This window comes from Columba livia, unplaced genomic scaffold (genome assembly GCF_036013475.1).
Source record: "Columba livia isolate bColLiv1 breed racing homer unplaced genomic scaffold, bColLiv1.pat.W.v2 Scaffold_140, whole genome shotgun sequence".
Lineage (NCBI taxonomy): Eukaryota > Metazoa > Chordata > Aves > Columbiformes > Columbidae > Columba > Columba livia.
In genome coordinates, this window is record NW_027043036.1 from 61,310 (window position 1) to 81,670 (window position 20,361).

Here is a 20,361-nt window from a genome sequence, read left to right on the forward strand (position 1 = left end):
AATGTCTTCAGCTCCAGGGACACAAACACCTGGTGCCAGTGTAGATGCCCCGGGAACCCCTGCCCAGGCTCCACCTGCACTGCAAGGTGCTCTGGTCTCCCCAGGTCCTGTGTGATAGATGCCAATCCCAGGCCAGCACCTCAGGTACACTGGGCCCCTAAAACGGCCCTGGCTGTTTATGGTGAGACAGCTGATGAAAGATGTACTAAGGGTATGAGAAGAAATATTGGTCTTCCCCCGTACTTCTATTACCAACACTCTATGATTTCATCTCCCTCGTCATTCAGGAGTTCCCACCTCTCCTGATTAAATGTCCCTGCCCAAGGACAACTTTCCAGCACTGTCTGGACGTTTGCCCTTCCCAGTGCTCTCAGGTTTCTCCTCCACTTGCTCTTTGGTCATTCAGTGGCCTCTCAGCTGTCTGGTTTCTGCTTTGAGCTTCAGGGAGTTACAAACTTGCCCCATTCTTCAGAGCTCTAATTAACATGGCAGTCAACACGTTCATTGTGTTTATTTCTATCCTCTCCTGTCTCTCTGTCTAAACCAGTTCTTGTGTGGGTGTCCCTTGTGGATGCTGGACCTCACCAGATCCAGCTTAGACACACAGCTGAGGAAAGTGTTTTGCTGTTTATTAAACTGATGTAGGAAAAGTGATGCAATCTGTGGTGGCCAATGAGGGAACCGGCAGACTGGGGGTGGGGGTGAGGAGCCAGGTTGTCCATACAGTGTCCAGCCTCAAGGACTGTTCTCCTGCCTGTCCAGATGTCTTCAGGAGACCCTCAGGATCCATGTCCAGTGTAGAATGCTGCTGTCGCTTCTTCTATACACTGAAAAATGACAGAAAACAAGCTTGAAATAATAAACCTCCTTCATTAAATCTTCTTTGAAACCTTCGTCAGCAAGTGTCCCATTGAAACCTCTCCAGTTAGTTCTACAAGTCTGGAATATTTGAATGAAATTAAAGAAAGAAGCATTACTTGTTATGTCTTTCTGTGTTTTAATGAGCCCCGTGGCGTATTTGGTGTTGAGTCCATGAACCTCAGATACCAAGGACAGGCTGAAGAATCTGCTCAAGAAGTCCAAGTCAGAACAAACTCCAAAGTACCTTGAAGCATTAATGGGCCCACTGAGGGCTGTTACTGACAAAGCCTCCCCAGGGACTCGTTAGAGCAGATAATTGGAGGCAGTGATTGCATCAGGCAAAGGCAAAGTGCAGCAGCTCTGATGCTGAGAAAGCCCTTGGTTTGTCTGATGAAGAACAATGGCCAAGCCTTGAGCCCCTGCCCCTGGGAAGGGAGATCCTGTCCCTCACAGGTGGCTCGGGTTCTTCCTGGGGATGTGGGGAGTGTGATGCCAAGTGAAGGGCAATGGTGTCACACTTCCCTGTCTCCCTGGGGGGGTGCAAGGAGGCAAAGAAGCCCCATGGCCATGACGACTGTGTCTTTTCTTAGGCCTCATTGTCAGAGGCATCAGCCATAACCAAGGGGACAAAGACCTTGGCTCTTTCAGGGACATCCACCCTCACCCTTGGTCATGTCCACCACAGTCCATCCTACACTGTCCCAGGCCTGTCGTTGTTTCCCCACCTTGTTCTCAGCCCAGTGTGTCCCCACCTGTGCTGCTGTCTCTCCATCCGCACCAGCTGTTCCTGGAAACACAAAGCCATGGCTGATCCAGAGTTCCTCTGAATGACCACAGCACTGTGCTCAGAATGACATTTCTTTATCCTGAGCTCCACTCTGGACCTCCAGAGCTGCAGTTTCTGATGGTTTTCCTTTCTCATGCTGTTTCCCACTACAAAAAAAAAAAAAAGTGCCATCACCTTGGAAAGTGATTTTCAAGAGTTCTTGAGCCACTATTATCCTTCCCTCTCAATGTTCTATCCCAGCCAGCAACTAAGACCACAATAGCTGCTCACGTACTCCTCCAACCTATTAAGTGCGATATGGAAGATAACCGAAGGGAATGGAGAAACCCGTGGGTTCAGAAACAGCATTTTAATAAGACAATAAAAATAGTATAATATACTACTACTACTATGTATATAATTAAATTAAATGAAACTTAAAAATTAAAATGATTCTATGAAACACTAGGTCAAAACTCCATGTTTTCATTGTACAGATGAGATGTAAACACACGGCTCAGGGCTCTTCCTGGGACCGTGGGATGTGGGTGTGCAAGGCCCAGGGAAGGACAACACTGGGACAACAACTTCCAGCTTCCCCATGGGGCTGCAAGGAGGCACCGAGGCCCCAGTGCCATGAGGACAACATGTCTTCTCCTGGGCCTCAGTGGCAGAGACAACTGCCCTGGCCAAGGGGACAGAGACCTGGGTTCTGTGGGTCCCTTCCAGCCTTACAGCGCCCTTTGCCATCTCCACCACAGGCTGTTCTACACGGTGCTACCCCTGCCCCTCTTTCCCTGCAGGCTGCAGACACCCATCTCGCTTCCCCACCTGCTCTCACCCAGCATTTCTGCACCTTCACTGCTGTGTCTGCACCCTCACTGGCTGCTCTTTGGAACACAAACCATGGGCTGATCCAGCTCCCTCTGGGTCACCTCTTGCCCCACAGCACTGCTCTTACAGTGACATTTTTTCCTCCTGATAACCAGTCTCCACTTCCCCATCTGCACTTAGTGGCTTTGTTTTTTTTTCTCTGCTGCTTTTTCCCACTACTTGAGAAAGCTTCACCACCTCAGAAACTGCCCATCAAGCAGAGATCCCAACCTGTTATTCTTCTAGTCGTCTTGCAGTTGACCAGAGAGAAGTAATCTCACCATGATTTCCTAAATCCCATGAGTGCTGCTGGCCTTTCAGCTTCTCTGATACACACGACCATGTCCCTGCTGCTGTCCCACCATGTTCTCAGGTGGGATGGATGTGACAACCTGTCTCCAAGATCTCTTCCTGGGTAGGATCTGTCATACTTGGGCAGAGGTTCTTTCCCAGCCGTGTCCCTGCTGCTGGGCTGTCACCTCCAGAGACAAAACTGGCCTCACTGTCCCCTTCACAGCCACATGATTCTGACTGGATTATGAGTGTCTGAGACACAGCTGACCTCATAATACCATAACTATCCATCACCTTTTTTATGGCCCAGGACCCGATCAGATAAAAGTATACTTGTTTTATCAAATTTATCAAGTATATTCCCTACTAGAGATTTGAGTTGAAAAACACTCTTCAGAGGAACTGCTGTATTTTTGTTGACAACATTTAGAACTCCTTTTCTGTCTTTTATTCTTTTTATTCTTCCTCTGCCTATTCTACCTTCAAAATCCTCTCCAAGGGAAAGACTCATTGAATCTCAGAATAACTTGAGGTTTGAAGAAAGCCCTTATCTCACTTGTCTCACTGTCCTGCTCCAGGCAGGGTGAACCAGGCGAGGTTGTTCAAGGGTTCCTCACAACTATGCCTCACCACAGAGAAGCTGAAAGTGCACTCGTCACATCATAGAGAGGGAGAATAAAGACGTTTAACAGTGTTGGTCCAAGTGCTGGTCACTGAGGGATGCTACTAGTAACTGGCTGCACGGAGGGCTTTGTACCGCTGATGACATTTGGCTTGATTGTCCAGCCAACTTCCCACCCAGCTTCCAATTCTCCAGCCCAGAGATCACTGATCTGGTTACTAGGACACCAAGGAACACCATGTCTGTGACCCTGCAAAATTCCGGGTATGGCGGCAGGTTGACCAGCTGTTAATTCTCCTTCATGCTTTTCATGCAGATGGGTTCGATATCTGCCTTTCCAAAGACCTCGGAAACCCTTTTACCACTTTGTCTTGCTTTTGAGAGCACAACCCCGAATCACAGGCAAGGGTGACAGCAGACAGGAGCACTTGCAATGAGCCTGTCCCAGCAGCTGAGAAGAATCTCACTGGGACATTGAGGTTTGTTCCTGGAGTCACACACAGAAATGCCAGGGTTCCATCAGGCACCCAGATCTGAGTTGGTCTCAGGACCCCTTCTGCACCCAGGGATGCTCAGAGACAGTCTGTCCCTTTTACACACAAAGGTAGGAGTCACATTGTCCCTCTGGCCTCCCGTTGCCACTCCAAAGGGGTGGGAGACACCTCAGCTATGGTGAGTCACCCTGCTCTGCACTAATCTGAGATGTCCCACATCATGAGGAATGGACACGGGGAGCTCAATTAAGGAAGCACAAGCCAGTGCTGCATTCAGGCAGTTTCCCGTGGGGTGTTACTTCCAACAGGAAGTGACCTCAGGACCTTGTGTGTGCCACAGGTTTTCATGGAACCCCAAGGAACAGTTGATGATGTTGGTGCTCACTCGTGTTCATGTCACACAGTATCACAGCATCACAGTATCACAGTATGTTTGCGATTGGAAGGAACCTCATAAGATCATCCAGTCCAATCCCCCTGCTGGAGCAGGAACGCCCAGGTGAGGTTGCACAGGAACATGTCCAGGGGGGTTTTGAATGTCTGCAGAGAAGGAGACTCCACAACCCCCCTGGGCAGCCTGTTCCAGGCTCTGCCACCCTTACTGAGAAGAAGTTTTTTCTCAAATTTAAGTGGAACCTCTTGTGTTCCAGCTTGATCCCATTACCCCTTGTCCTATCATTGTTTGCCACCGAGAAGAGCCTGGCTCCATCTTCATGGCACTCACCCTTTATATATTTATATAACATCAATAAGGTCACCCCTCAGTCTCCTCTTCTCCAAACTAAAGAGCCCCAGCTCCCTCAGCCTTTCTTCATAAGGGAGGTGCTCCACTCCCTTAATCATCTTCGTTGCCCTACGCTGGACCCTCTCCAGCAGTTCCCTGTCCTTCTGGAACTGAGGGGCCCAGAACTGGACACAATATTCCAGATGTGGTCTCACCAGGGCGGAGTAGAGGGGAAGGAGAACCTCTCTCGATCTACTAACCACCCCCCTTGTAATACACCCCAGGATGCCATTGGCCTTCCTGGCCACAAGGGCACAGTCCTGGCTCATGGTCATGTCACCTCACATACATGATGTGGGTGCTCACATCTCATCTGTACAAAGCAAACAGGGACTGCTGAACTACTCATTCAGTGTCCATCCATGGAGGGAAGAACAACCTCTGTGGGTGAGCGGCCAGTGCTGCAAATGGAGGTTGTGAGGGGCCCGTCCGTGATGATTGACCTGAGGCTCCTTCTGTGGGGTGTCCAGTGCACAGGGGCACAGCCCAGCCCCTGCTCTGCTGGTCCTGCAGGTCTCTGGCAGGAGCCTGGCTGTGAGAGGACACTGCTGTGTGCCAGCCCTGCACACACACACTGTTCACCCGTACAATGGGGTTTCATCTGTGGGTGACTTTTGTAGGAATATGCTTGAGAGAAACTTTGCAAGAAGATCTAAACCATCATGCCCTGCCCATAGGAGATCACGTTTCTATCTGGAAAGGCTGTTGTGAGGCCAGCTCTGTCACAGCAGTGCCCATTGCCTGTCCCTGCCTGCGCTCACAGCACTGACACACAGCAGGACGGTGACCAAGCTGCCAGAGCACTCAGGCCTTGCACCCACACCAGGGATGAGAAGGAGAGTGTGGGAGTGGAACCAGAACAGCTCTGGAAGAACAAGCGCTGCTGCTCCCTGGCAGGGCTGCCAGGATGGACTCTTTTCCCCTCCTCTCATGAACACAGGATCCATCCCTGGAGCTCTAAAAATGGGCTTGCAGGAAGGATATAGTGATAAACAAGTCACTAAAGAGCCTTTTATTTTGTTTAGAGACAAGGAGAGCATGGCTTCTCATTTACACAGCCAACAGTTATAAAAGAAAATCCAATAGTGAATTAGAAAGGGGATGACAACATTATCACAATAAGAAAGCAACTAATAAAATCAAAAAATCCAGATGACAGGCTGGACCTGTAATTAGTTACAATAAAATGTCTATGTAGAACCAGATGGGAAATTTATTGCTTTAGAAAATACTAGGATATGAGTTTCCACAGGGCATCCTTGAGCTCCTGGTTTCTCATGCTGTAGATGAGGGGGTTCACTGCTGGAGGCACCAAAGAGTACAGAACAGACACCACCAGGTCCAGCCATGGGGAGGATATGGAGGGGGGCTTCAGGTGGGCAAACATGATAGTGCTGATGAACAGGGAGACCACGGCCAGGTGAGGGAGGCAGGTGGAAAAGGCTTTGTGCCGTCCCTGCTCAGAGGGGATCCTCAGCACGGCCCTCAAGATCTGCACATAGGACAGCACAATGAACACAAAACACCCAAATACTACTAAGAGACTAAACACAATAAGCCCAAGTTCCCTGAGGTAGGAGTGTGAGCAGGAGAGCTTGATGATGTGGGGGATTTCACAGAAGAACTGGCCCAGGGCATTGCCCTTGCACAGGGGCAGTGAAAATGTATTGGCCGTGTGCAGCAGAGCATTGAGAAACCCAGTGGCCCAGGCAGCTGCTGCCATGTGGACACAAGCTCTGCTGCCCAGGAGGGTCCCGTAGTGCAGGGGTTTGCAGATGGCAACGTAGCGGTCGTAGGACATGACGGTGAGAAAAAAATACTCTGAACCAAGCAAGAAACAAAAAGAGAAGACCTGGGCAGCGCATCCTGCATAGGAAATGACCCTGGAATCCCACAGAGAGTTGGCCATGGATTTGGGGACAATGGTAGAGATGCAGCCCAGGTCGAGGAGGGCGAGGTTGAGCAGGAAGAAGTACATGGGGGTGTGGAGGTGCTGGTCCCAGGCTATGGTGGTGATGATGAGGCCGTTGCCCAGCAGGGCAGCCAGGTAGATGCCCAGGAAGAGCCAGAAGTGCAAGAGCTGCAGCTCCCGTGTGTCTGTGAACGGCAGGAGGAGGAACTGGGTGATGGAGCTGCTGTTGGACATTTGCTTTTCCTGAGCATGGGGCGCTGTCATGAAAAAAAAAGACAGTGAGAATCCAAGGCAGAATTCTCTGACAAAAATCAAACCAACTCCCATAGACCCTCCCCTGTCACACACAGACCCTCTTGTGTTTTTCTAGGAGTACCTTTTTCAGCACTGTGGCTGCAGCCCTGCTTGGGGCTGGAAAATGTGCAAGCAAGAGTAGAGCCTCTGCCCATGGGCTCACGTTAAGTCAGCCCAGCTCTGCAGAAGTGGGGTCTTGGGAACGGTGGGGACTGTCCTGGTTCTGCTAACACAGAAGGGCTGTCAGCACTTGCTTTCCCATTCATAAGGAACAGAGATGGTGAAGGTAGTTTAGGAGTTCCACATTTTTTTGCACCTCCCCCCATATTCACTGCAGAGTGTTGTTGGGTGTCAGAAACCCTCAGCATTTCTGCTGCACTCAGGGAGAACAGAGCGAGTCCTGTGAGACCAGAGGATGCCTGTGGGTCAGTGCAGAGTGAGGGCAGCTGCTCTGTCCCTCTGTCTTGCTTCATCTGCCCTGGGCTGGCACCTTTCTGAGATGGGGGCTGATCACACTCCCATGTTACCCTGAAAAGCCACCAGGCACTGCTGAGAGCAGAGGGATCCACCTCAGACCATGACAGGTCTCACCCTTCCCTAAGGTCTCAGCACCCCACGTTTAGTCCAAGAAACACACGGCTCATTCCCCAGCCCCACAGACTGCATTGCCCACAGCCCACAGGTCAGAGCAAAGCTGGGACACGTGTGCCCATGGACACACCTGCAGGAAAGGACCCACAAGCTCAGGCTGTGACTCTGCAGCTGAAACTGCCATCCCCAGAGAGCCTGACAGCAAGAACAAGATCCCAACAGCAGTGACCCAGAGCAGGGGAGCAAGAAGGAGAATGCGGTGAGGGTGGGTGTGAGAGAGGCCAGGGCAGAGGCAGCCGGGCACTCAGACAGCGTCACCCTTCCCCAGCCGTGCAGCACCTCCCAGACACCAACACTGCCGGGCAGCTGCTCTCAGCCCCTGTGCTCTGCAGAGGAACTGGAGCTCTGGCTGCACAGGAGCTGCTTCATGCCTTGGAGCCCCCGGCCCTGAGGGCAGAGGCTTTGCTGGGTGGGACAGGAGCCCAGGGGGCTGCTCACAGGAGGGATCTGCACTGCAGGGGATCACAGGCACTTTTCTCTGTTCTCCCTCCCATAACCATTCCGGGTTTGGTTTCCTCTCCTTTCTGATCATTTCCCTGCTGCCTGGAGATTCTCCCCTGGGAGGTGTTTCCCTGTCCATGTCTCTTCCCTGTCAGTGCTCACAGACCATCCCACCCTCTGTGCCCTCCCCCTGGCCCTACAGATCCTGCCTGTTCACAGGGCACTGCCTGGGGGCATCTTCCTGTTTGCAGGCTGGAAAACAGGACAGGTCAGATTAAGTGTAAGGTGTCCAGCAAAGGTGATGCTGGTTCTGCATAGGCAGAGGAGAGCCAAGGCATGCCAGGATTCTCTTGAAGATCTACTGCAGTTCATGTGTCTCAAGTATTTGTTTAAAATTAAGAACTGCCTTAATCACCACCCATTCCCCAGAGTAGGAGACTGAAAACACAGACTCAGGGAGGTTCCTTATCTTTGTAGTACTCTTTGTCTTCTTCTCCTTGAAACCTCCTCTTGTCAATATTCTGGAGTGAGCTGGAGCTGTGAGCAGCCCCGACCCACAGAGAACCCAGCAGCAGAAGGACCCTGCCCTGCCGGGGGTCGCTCATCCCCCCACATCTTCTCCCCTCAGTGTTGTTGGGATCTCCCGGGCAGGCTGAGCGCTGACCCTGGCAGGTGGCAGAGTCCCTGCCCGGCACAGTCCTGGGGTGCAGGGACCCTGCTCTGCAGGACAGCCCTGGGCACCCCTGCCTGCACATTTACATTTACACCCCACAGCCACCCTGGGGAGAACACAGCATTCACGTCTTGTCACTCTGACAGTGCAGAAGGCAATCCCTGCTCTGCAGCACATCCTCTCCTCTGATTAGAGAATCTCTGAGAGCTGTACTTACATCTCTCGCAGGCTCTGCAATGTGACAGCTTTCTGAGATCCTACCAAGATTTGCAGATGCAATGCCCTGTAGCCATGGGCTTCATATCTGAGTGAATTTCATTTCCAGTGACCTCTCAGCATCCTCCACCCCAGACTGCATTTCCCTCTCTGTGCCTGGCTCCTGTGCCCTCGGTGCTGCAGGCAGAGCCCTCAGCCCTGCTGCGTGTGCAGAGGAGCTGCTCCTGGGCAGAGCTGTCTCTCTGCAGCGCTGCCGCTGCCATGAGCTCCCTGTGTCCCAGGAGCCCAGCCCAGCTCAGCAGCACAGGAGCAGCCCTTGATGTCCCTTTCTCTGTCCCCTCTGGGCTCCTCCAGGTGTCTCTGGGGCTCCAATGGCACAGCTTCGAAGTTGAAGTAATCAGTGATGTTGATTCTCTCTCCTCTTCAGAGACACTTCTTTCCAGCATTGTATTTTTCATTTTAAAAAATAAATCGGTATGAGAATAATCTTTTCTTGTCCCATCATTAGACAGGACACCAGGAATGTTACAGCAAAGGATCTAATTTCTGCAAACTGGGGAAGGAATATCTTCAGTTGAATGAACTTAGGCATTTTGTTCTGGTTTTACACTCCTAGGTCTAGAGAGACATTGACCAATCATTGGCCATGTCATGTCTGTGCTCTGCAGCAAAGCCTTTGCACACATGGGCTCTTGGACACTTGGTACCAGGTTTCTTGTGGCAGGTCAGAGCTGGGCTGGTGCCACAGCTGGGGTGGCTCAGCCCAGATGTGAGGCAATGTCCTCAGCCAGGGACCTGACTGGGGAGCTGGAGCTGTCAGTGCTGCAGACAGAGCTGTGACTGGATGGAATGAACTGCCAGGCAGGGTGGCAGGAGTGAGTTCATCTGGTCTGCAAGGACAGCAGCCTCCAAGCACAGCAACAGTCCAGATCAGAACTCAGTCTAAACATGTAAAGAGGTTTACACAGGGTGGACTGTGCCTGTCCATCCTCTTTGCTTTCCGTGAGGAAACGAAAGGGTTGCTGGATGTGGGGACAATAGTTATGGTATTTTACTTGCAAGTCAGCAAGGCATCCATCATCATCCCCTGCAATATTCATGTGTCCAAGGCAGGATATTATGGTCTGCTTTGATGTTCAAGTAAATGGCTATAAAGCAAGCTGGATGGTTGGGCTTGGAAGGACAGTAGGTAAAAGGAGAAACTTTCCAGTCCTGAGGACAGTCAAGCACTGGAAGCTGTTTCCCAGGAGTGCGCACCCACTCTGTCCCAGAAAGTGACCAAGATGTGTTTGGATAAAGCCCTGAGCAATCTGGTCTGACCCTGCTGTGAGCAGGAGGTTGGTCAAGACACCTCCTGTCATCTCATCCAGCCTGAATGATGCTGTCCTTCCTTCCCCTTCATGTTTTCCATTTAGACAAAGCTCTCAGGTGCTCCCTGACCACAGGAATAATTCACATGAGGTGCAGGGCTGCTTTACAAGTGCCCCCAAACAGCCCTGACCACAGCTTTTGCATCCTTTTTCTTTTGCCCTCACTCAAAATCTTCTTTTTTGTTGTCCTAATGCCTTTCCAGAAAGAACTGCCCATCTTGTTAACCCTTTCAGAGCAAGAGAAAATGTATGGAAGAGGGATGAACTGGGAGAAATTCTGACCAACATGTGTATTCTTTCAATAATAAAAAAGGTAGAAGTGAGAGAAAGCACTGTTCTAAGAACAACTACTGAAACACAATATGTATTTTGAGAAGTGAGAATGACTGCTGGGAGCTTAATTCCTCACCATAACCAAGAATACGGAGTGTTCTGTTACTGTTATTAGTGATAGAACCACTATTCAAAAACATCCTTGAAAACGTCGCTGTCATCCCTCGGCTCCAAAGCTCAGCCTGCTCTGTATTTGACAGGACTGCTTCAAACATCTGTGACCCAAGGCTTTTACCCAAGGAAGGGAAAAACTTCCAGTGCAGGCACCAAACCAGTGCCCAACTTGCTGCAGAGCCAGGACAGCTGTGCCACACAAGAGCCACCCTGGACAGAAGCTATGGTTAGTGAGAATTGAAATTATTTAAACTCCAATCATAGCATCACAGCATTATGGAATCATTTAGTTTGGAAAAGACACATAAGAACATGTAACTCCAACATAAGAACTCCACATAAGAACTCCAACAATAAACCATATCCCTATGCACCACATCTCAACGTCTTTTAAACACGTCCAGCAATGGAAGCTCCAATGCTGAGCTGGCAGGACACCACTGGCTGCAGCTGGACATAAGATACTGGTCATGGCTGTGAGTTCAGCCCTCGCTGGCAGAATGTCTCACACCCTCACTGAGGAGGGCAGGGGGCTGGGAGATGGGAGCACGTTTCAGTTTCCAGATCCCAGCACAGACCCCAAACCATCCTGCCCTTGGACTCTGGATCCCATTTCCTGAGATGCAAAGCTGGTGGGGCTTCTGTGGATAATCATGTTAAAGGCATGAATACTCCTTCAAGTGTTTGTGTAATTTGCCTAGGAATGTCAGTTTTATATGCTTATATTTAAATATCTGTAAAATAGTACTCTGTATCTGTGGTAGCCTTTCTGGCAATGACAGTTAAATAGGCATTTGCACTATAAGGCTCCATACCCCATCCACAAGCACACATCTAAGTGGTTCAGATGAAGGGTGGTCTGGCAAACGTCACCCTTTGTGTCCCCAGGTGACGGACACTGCTCATGTGCCTCTGCAGAGAGTGGCAGGAGCTGGATCCCCTTCTCGGGACAGACTCCTTCCAGGAGAGACACAGACACAGGGGGAACTCATCAGGGCTTTACGGCATTTCACTCAGCATCAGTTTGACATATTGGGTGCTGTCCTGTGACTGCCCTTTCTGCACAAATTGTAATAACTGATGGTCAAAATTGCTAATGTTGAACAAATCGAGTAGGATTCAATTATATTATGCATATTGTTGTAAGCAGTAACTGCGCTTGTGCAAGTTTGATTATGTTTTGTAGAACCTTGTAGTAGTAGTTAAGCCAATGCCTGGATTGCCTGGATGGTGCCACAGATAACAGGACTCCCGGATGGTGCCACAGGTAACAGGACTCCCGGATGGTGCCACAGATTTCAAAGTTCCAGAGACGGAAATTCCCAGCGTGTGAACGAGCGTATAACATATATAAGCACACACGAAAAGTTGAGTGGTGTGCCTGTTGGCGGAACTGAGCTTCCCCCGGTCACCCAGCGCTGTTTTGCCTAATTACCGCTTGCTAAATAAAATCGATTGATTGACTCAGAATCGATTTATTGGCTCTTATTTATAACAAATGTGATCTGTGTGTGGCGCAGGAGCTTCCCGTCCACTTGCTCCTCCATTCAGTCAGGTGCTGCAAGAGAGGGACAGAGAAAGAAACAGTCAGGACCGGATTAACAACCTCGTCATCCCTGTCCCCAAACCTGCAGGCAGCCTAGGAGGCCTGATCTAAGTTTGGCTCTTCTCCCTCTCTTTGCTGGAATCCTTCACTGCACAAATTTCTGTCATGAACACTCTCTGAACCAACCTGATGTGTTCATAGTTCCCAGCCCAGCGTCCATTCCTCAAGGTACCTCAGCATTTCCCTTTGAAACCACAGCTGAGTGCCATCCCGTCCTGAGCTACCTCAGCATTGCCCACTGCAGCCTCCCCGACGCCATCTCCTCCCTGAGCTCCCTCAGCCTTTCCCGCCAAAGCCTCCCCGATGTCACCCCTCCCTGAGGTCCCTCAGCCCTTCCCGCCAAAGCCTCCCCGATGTCACCCCCTCCCTGAGGTCCCTCAGCCTTTCCCGCCAAAGCCTCCCCGATGTCACCCCTCCCTGAGCTCCCTCAGCCTTTCCCGCCAAAGCCTCCCCGATGTCCCCCCCTCCCTGAGCTCCCTCAGCCTTTCCCGCCAAAGCCTCCCCGATGTCCCCCCCTCCCTGAGCTCCCTCAGCCTTTCCCGCCCAAGCTCCTTCCGCGCCGTCCCGCCCTCAGGCTCCTCCGCCGCTCCCGCCGCTCCCCCCGTTCCCGGCCCCTCCCCGCGGCAGCGCCGCCCCCGCCCCTCGCGCCCCCTGGCGCCCCCACGGCGGCCCCGGCCCCGCCTGCGCCGCTCCCGACCCGGCGCTGCCCCCTCCCGCTCGCTTTCCTCCCTCTGCCCTGTGGCACCGCGGGCTCCCCCCTCCGCCCCACGGCCCCGCCCGAGCCCCGCGCAGCGCTCAGCCCGGGGCTCCCTTCCCTCACAGCCGCCCGCGTGTTTCCCCCTCGCCCCTTGCCCGGCCCGGCCCGGGGCCGCGCTCTTGCGGCTGGCTGCCCCTCGCCTTCCTCCTGCCGAACCCAGCCCGTCCCTCCCCCTCCAGCCTCCCCCCTCAGCCGGGACCGGGGCGGCCCCGTCCAGTCTCCCCGCTGTCCGCCCGCCCCTCGCTCACCGCCGGCCCCGCCGCTCCTCGCGCGCTGCTCCCGCCGCCGCACCGCCGGCACGCGCTCCTCGGCCCGCGCGCTTCTGCAGCGTGGCCCCGCCCATCCCGCGCAGGAGCCAATCCCGTCCGCGCCCGCCACCGGGCCCCGCCCCCCCTCCCGGCCCGGAGCCGCCGGCGGCCGCAGAGCGGCGCTGTCCGCCCGCAGCGCGGCCCCGGCCCCGGCGGGTCAGCGGCAGCGGGGCCGGGAGCGCTCGGGCTGCGCCTGCCCGGGACGGCCCGGGACCGAGGGCTCCGCCGCTGCAGCCCGTTTTGTGCCGTTTGCACCCCGGTTACACGGCTGCAGCCTTCCTGCTGCTGCAGCTCACACATCTTTCTTCCTTCTAACCGCACAGCAGGTCACACTCACAAACGTTCCGTGCTCGCTGGCATAAGAACATCTGCAGAAGAATCTACAAACATTACACAGATATACCACCGACCACAGCTTTCTGAGCTTTCAGGTTAAAGTTCTGCAGATACCCATGTTTCAATCAAACAGACACCACCAGCAGAGCTGCTGCCTCTGCCGTCTTTGCTCAGAAAGCAGTGACAACACCAGAAAACACATCGGCAGCCGGTGCTTTGAGCAGTGAAGGTGGGATCGACAAAAGTCTGATTAAACCAAACAGCCTGAGGTCTTTATCAAGCTGCAGATCTGCCAGGAATGCTGAAATGCAAGAGTTTACTCCTGCACTATTCCACAATGGAACAGCCGCTTCATATCAAAAATAATCTCAAAGTTCCAAACCGGTACGTTAAAAAGCTGTCACTGGGTATTAGAAGACCACTGCAAGACCTTGTTGCTTTTGAGTTAAATCATAATTTTTCAATAAACCAAAAGCCAAACAATTTCTGCAGTCATCCTCCTGTTCATTCATGAGCACTGCAGCAAACAGTGGTTATACGACGTGTCAACAGAGGAAATTGAAAAACCCCCAAAAAAACTTACAGTATCTAGTGGTGTATCTAGGATGCTCCATCTGGGATGCTGTATCTAGGATGCTGTATCTAGGATGCTGTATCTATGATGCTGTATCTAGGATGCTGTATCTATGATGCTGTATCTGGGATGCTGTATCTGGGAAGCTGTATCTAGGATGCTCTATCTATGATGCTGTATCTAGGATGCTGTATCTAGGATGCAATATCTATGATACTGTATCTGGGAAGCTGTATCTTGGATGCTGTATCTAGGATGTTGTATCTGGGATGCTGTATCCAGGATGTTGTCTCTAGGATGCTGTATCTAGGATGCTGTATCTAGGATGCTGTATCTAGGATGCTGTATCTATGATGCTGTATCTGGTATGCTGCATCTAGGATGCTGTATGTAGGATACTGTATCTAGGATGCTGTATCTATGATGCTGTATCTGGGATGCGGTATCTGGGATGCTGTATCTACGATGCTGTATCTGGGATTCTGTATCTAGGATGCTCTATCTAGGATGCTGTATCTGGGATTCTGTATCTGGGATGCTGTATCTAGAATGCTGTATCTCGGATGCTGTATCTGCGACGCAAAATGTAGGATGCTGAATGTGGGATGCTGTATCTATGATGCTGTATCTGGGATGCTGTATCTAGGATGCTGTATCTAGGATGCTGTATCTATGATGCTGTATCTAGGATGCTGTATCTAGGATGCAATATCTATGATGTTGTATCTGGGATGCTGTATCTGGGATGCTGTATCTAGGATGCAATACCTATGATGCTGTATCTATGATGCTGTATCTAGGATGCTATATCTGGGATGCTGTATCTGGGATGCTGTATCCAGGATGCAATACCTATGATACTGTATCTATGATGCTGTAACTAGGATGCTGTATCTGGGATGCTGTATCTAGGATGCTGTATCTAGGATGCTGTATCTGGGATGCTGTATCTGGGATTCTGTATCTGGGATGCTGTATCTAGGATGATGTATCTGGGATGATGTATCTGGGATGCTGTATTTATCATAATTTATCTGGGATTATGTATTGGCTATCCTGTATCTGGGATGCTATATCTAGGATGCTGTATATAGGATGCTGTATCTATGATGCTGTATCTGGCGTGCTGTATCTGGGATGCTGTATCTGGCGTGCTGTATCTAGGATGCTGCATCTAGGATGCTGTATCTGGGATGCTGTATCTGGGATGCTGTATCTGGCATGCTGTATCTAGGATGCTGTATCTGGGAGGCTGTATCTATGATGCTGTATCTAGGATGCTGTATCTGGGATGCTGTATCTGGGATTCTGTATCTAGGATGCAGTATCTAGGATGCTGTATGTGGCATGCTGCATCTAGGATGGTGTATCGGGGATATTGTATCTAGGATGCTGTATCTGGGATGCTGTATCTGGGATGCTGTATCTGGGGTGCCATATCTAGGATGCTGTATCTAGGATGCTGTGTCTATGATGCTGTATCTGGGATGCTGTATCTGGGATGCTGTATCTAGGATGCTGTCTCTAAGATTCTGTATCTATGATGCTGTATCTGTGGTGCTCTATCTGGGATGCTGTATGTAGGATACTGTATCTAGGATGCTGTATCTATGATGCTGTATCTAGGATGCTGTATCTGGGATTCTGTATCTAGGACGCTGTATCTAGGATGCTGTATCTGGGATGCTGAATGTAGGATGCTGAATGTGGGATGCTGTATCTATGATGCTGTGTCTAGGATGCTGTATCTGGGATGCTGTATCTATGATGCTGTATCTGGGGTGCTGTATCAGGGATGCTGTATCTGCGATGCTGTATCTGGGACGGTGTATCTGGGATATTGTATCTAGGATGCTGTATCTAGGATGCTGTGTCTGGGGTGCTGTATCTGGGATGCTGTATCTAGGATGCTGCATCTGGGATGCTGTATCTGGGATGCTGTATCTGGGGTGCTGTATCTAGGATGCTGTATCCATGATGCTGTGTCTAGGATGCTGTATCTAGGATGCTGTATCTGGGGTGCTGTATCTGGGATGCTGTATCTAGGATATTGTATCTAGGATGCTGTATATATGATGCTGCATCTGGGGTACTGTATCTAGTATGCTGTATACATGATGCTGTATCTGGGGTGCTGTATCTGGGATGCTTTATCTGGGATGCTGTATCTAGGATGCTGTATCTGGGATATTGTATCTAGGATGCTGTATTTAGGATGCTGTATCTGGGATGCTGTATCTGAGATGCTGTATCTGGGATGCTGTATCTGGGATACTTTATCTGGGATGCTGCATCTGGGATGCTGTATCTAGGATGCTGTATCTGGGATGCTCTATCTGGGAGACTGTATCTGGAGTGCTGTATCTAGGATGCTGTATCTGGGATGCTGTATCTGAGATGCTGTATCTGGGATGCTGTATCTATGATGCTGTATCTGGGATGCTTTATCTAGGGTGCTGTATATATGATGCTGTATCTAGGATGCTGTATTTCGGATATTGTATCTAGGATGCTATATTTAGGATGCTGTATCTGGATTCTTTCTCTCGGATGCTGTATCTGGGATGCTGTATCTGGGATTATTTATCTAGGATGATGTATATATGATGCTGTATCTAGGATGCTGTATCTAGGATGCTGTATCTAGGATGCTGTATCTATGATGCTGTATCTGGGATGTTGTATCTGGGATGCTGTATCTAGGATGCTGTATCTTGGATGCTGTATCTATGATGCTGCATCTAGGATGCTGTATCTGGGATGCTGTATCTAGGATGCTGTATCTGGGGTGCTGTATCTGGCATGCTGTATCTAGAATGCTGCATCTGGGATGCTGTATCTGGGATGCTGTATCTGGGGTGCTGTATCTAGGATGCTGTATCTAGGATGCTGTATCAGGGATGTTGTATCTGGGATGCTGTATCTGGGATATTGTATCTAGAATGCTGTATCTATGATGCTGTATCTGGGATGTTGTATCTGGGATGCTGTATCTAGGATGCTGTATCTTGGATGCTGTATCTAGGATGCTGTATCTAGGATGCTGTATATGGGATGCTGTATCTGGGATGCTGTATCTATGATGCTGTATCTGGGGTGCTGTATCTGGCATGCTGTATTCAGGATGCCGTATCTGGGGTGTTGTATCTAGCATGCTGTATCTGGGATATTGTACCTAGGATGCTGTATCTATGATGCTGTACCTAGGATGCTGTATCTAGGATGCTGTATCTAGGATACTGTATCTATGATGCTGTATCTGGGATGCTGTATCTACGATGCTGTATCTAGGATGCTGTATCTGGGATGCTGTTTCTGGGATGCAGTATCTGGGGTGCTGAATCTGGGATTATTTATCTAGGATGATGTATATATGATGCTGTATCTAGGATGCTGTATCTGGGATTCTGTTGTGGGGATCCTATATCTGCGATGCTGTATCTAGGATGCTGTACCTAGGATGCTGTATCTGGGATTCTCTATCAGGGATGCTGCATCTGGGATGCTGTATCTATGATGCTGCATCTGGGATGCTGTATCTATGATGCTGTATCTGGGATGTTGTATCTGGCATGCTGTATCTAGGATGCTGTATCTTGGATGCTGTATCTAGGACGCTGTCTCTAGGATGCTCTATATAGGATGCTGTCTCTAGGATGCTGTATCTATGATGCTGTATCTAGAATGCTGTACCTAGGATGCTGTATCTGGGATTCTGTATCTGGGTTGCTGCATCTAGGACACTGTATCTATTATGCTGTATCTGGGATGTTGTATCTGGGGTGCTGTATCTAGGATGCTGTATATGGGATTCTTTATCTAGGATGCTGTATCTATGATGCTGTATCTGGGGTGCTGTATCTGGCATACTGTATCTGGGATGCTGTATCTAGGATGCTGTATATACGATGCTGTGTCTAGGATGCTGTATCTTGGATGCTGTATCTGGGATGCTGTATATAGGATGCTGTATCTGGGATGCTGTATCTAGGATGATGTATCTATGATGCTGTCTCTGGGATGCTGTATCTAGGATGCTGTATCTGGGATGCTGTATCTGGGATGCTGTATCTAGGATGCTGTCTCTAGGCTACTGTATCTATGATGCTGTATCTGGGATGCTGTATCTGGAATGCTGTATCTAGGATTCTCTCTTTAGGATGCTGTATCTATGATGCTGTATCTGAGATGCTTTATCTGGGTTGCTGTATATGGGATGCTTTATCTAGGATGCTGTATATACGATGCTGTGTCTAGGATGCTGTATCTTGGATTCTGTATCTGGGATGCTGTGTATAGGATGCTGTATCTGGGATGCTGTATCTAGGATGCTGTATCTAGGATGCTGTATCTGGGATTCTGTATCTGAGATGCTGTATCTAGCATGCTGCATCTGTGATGCTGTATCTTGGATGCTATATCTGGGGTGCTGTATCTAGGATGCTATATCTAGGATGCTGTATCTATGATGCTGTATCTGGGATGCTGTATCTGGGATTCTGTATTGTGGATCCAATATTTGCGATGCTGTATATATGATGCTGTGTCTAGGATACTGTATCTAGGATGCTGTATCTGGGATGCTGTATCTGGGATGCTGTATCTAGGATGCTGTCTCTAGGATGCTGTATCTATGATGCTGTATCTGGGATGCTGTATCTGGGATTCTGTATCTAGGATGCTGTCTCTAGGCTACTGTATCTATGATGCTGTATCTGAGATGCTTTGTCTGGGTTGCTGTACATGGGATGCTTTATCTAGGATGCTGTATATATGATGCTGTATCTAGGATGCTGTATCTGGGATTCTGTATTGTGGATCCAATATTTGCGATGCTGTATCTATGATGCTGTGTCTAGGATACTGTATCTAGGATGCTGTATCTGGATTGCTGTATCTGGGATGCTGTGTCTCGATGCTGTATCTAGGATGCTGTATCTAGTCTGCTGTATCTGGGATGCTGTGTCTAGGATGATGTATCTGGGATTCTGTATCTGGGATGCTGTATCTAGGATGCTGTATCTGGGATGCTGTATCTGGGATGCTGTATCTGGGATGCTGTATCTGGGATGATGTATTGGGGATCCTCTATCTGGGATGCTGTATCTAGGATGCTGTATCTAGGATGCTGTATCTAGGATGCTGTCTCTAGGATGCTGTATCTATGATGCTGTGTCTAGGATGCTGTATCTGGGATTCTGTATCTGGGATGCTGTATCTAGGAAGCTGTATGTAGGATGGTGTTATCTGGGATCCTGTATCTAGGATGCTGTATCTAGGATGCTGTATCTATAATGCTGTATCTGGGATGCTGTATCTGGGATGCTGTATCTATGATGCTGTATTAGGGATGTTGTATCTGGGATGCTGTATCTGGGGTGCAGTATCTGGGATGCTGTATCTAGGATACTGTATCTAGGATGCTGTATATGGGATGCTGTATCTAGGATGCTGTATCTATAATGCTGTATCTGGGATGCTGTATCTGGGATGCTGTATCTGGGATGCTGTATCTAGGATACTGTATCTAGGATGCTGTATATGGGATGCTGTATCTAGGATGCTGTATCTATAATGCTGTATCTGGGATGCTGTATCTGGGATGCTGTATCTGGGATTCTGTATCTGAGATTCTGTATCTAGGATGCTGTATCTATGATGCTGTGTCTAGGATGCTGTGTCTGGGATTCTGTATCTAGGACGCTGTATCTAGGATGCTGTATCTGGGATGCTGAATGTAGGATGCTGAATGTGGGATGCTGTATCTATGATGCTGTGTCTAGGATGCTGTATCTGGGATGCTGTATCTGGGATGCTGTATCTATGATGCTGTATCTGGGGTGCTGTATCAGGGATGCTGTATCTGCGATGCTGTATCTGGGACGGTGTATCTGGGATATTGTATCTAGGATGCTGTATCTAGGATGCTGTATCTGGGATATTGTATCTGGGATGCTGTATCTAGGATACTGTATCTGGGATGCTGTATCTGAGATGCTGTATCTAGGATGCTGCATCTGGGATGCTGTATCTGGGATGCTATATCTGGGGTGTTGTATCTAGGATGCTGTATCTAGGACGC

General features: G+C 49.9%; 1 protein-coding gene across 1 annotated transcript; it reads right to left on the reverse strand.

The window, feature by feature from the left end:
- Positions 1 to 5,925: 5,925 nt before the first annotated feature.
- On the reverse strand, positions 5,926 to 6,459 carry LOC135577776 (olfactory receptor 14J1-like; the record flags this gene model as incomplete). Its single annotated transcript, XM_065047897.1, has 1 exon — positions 5,926 to 6,459. A coding segment is annotated over one exon (534 nt), but the record flags the coding sequence as incomplete, so codon positions are not given.
- Positions 6,460 to 20,361: the final 13,902 nt, after the last annotated feature.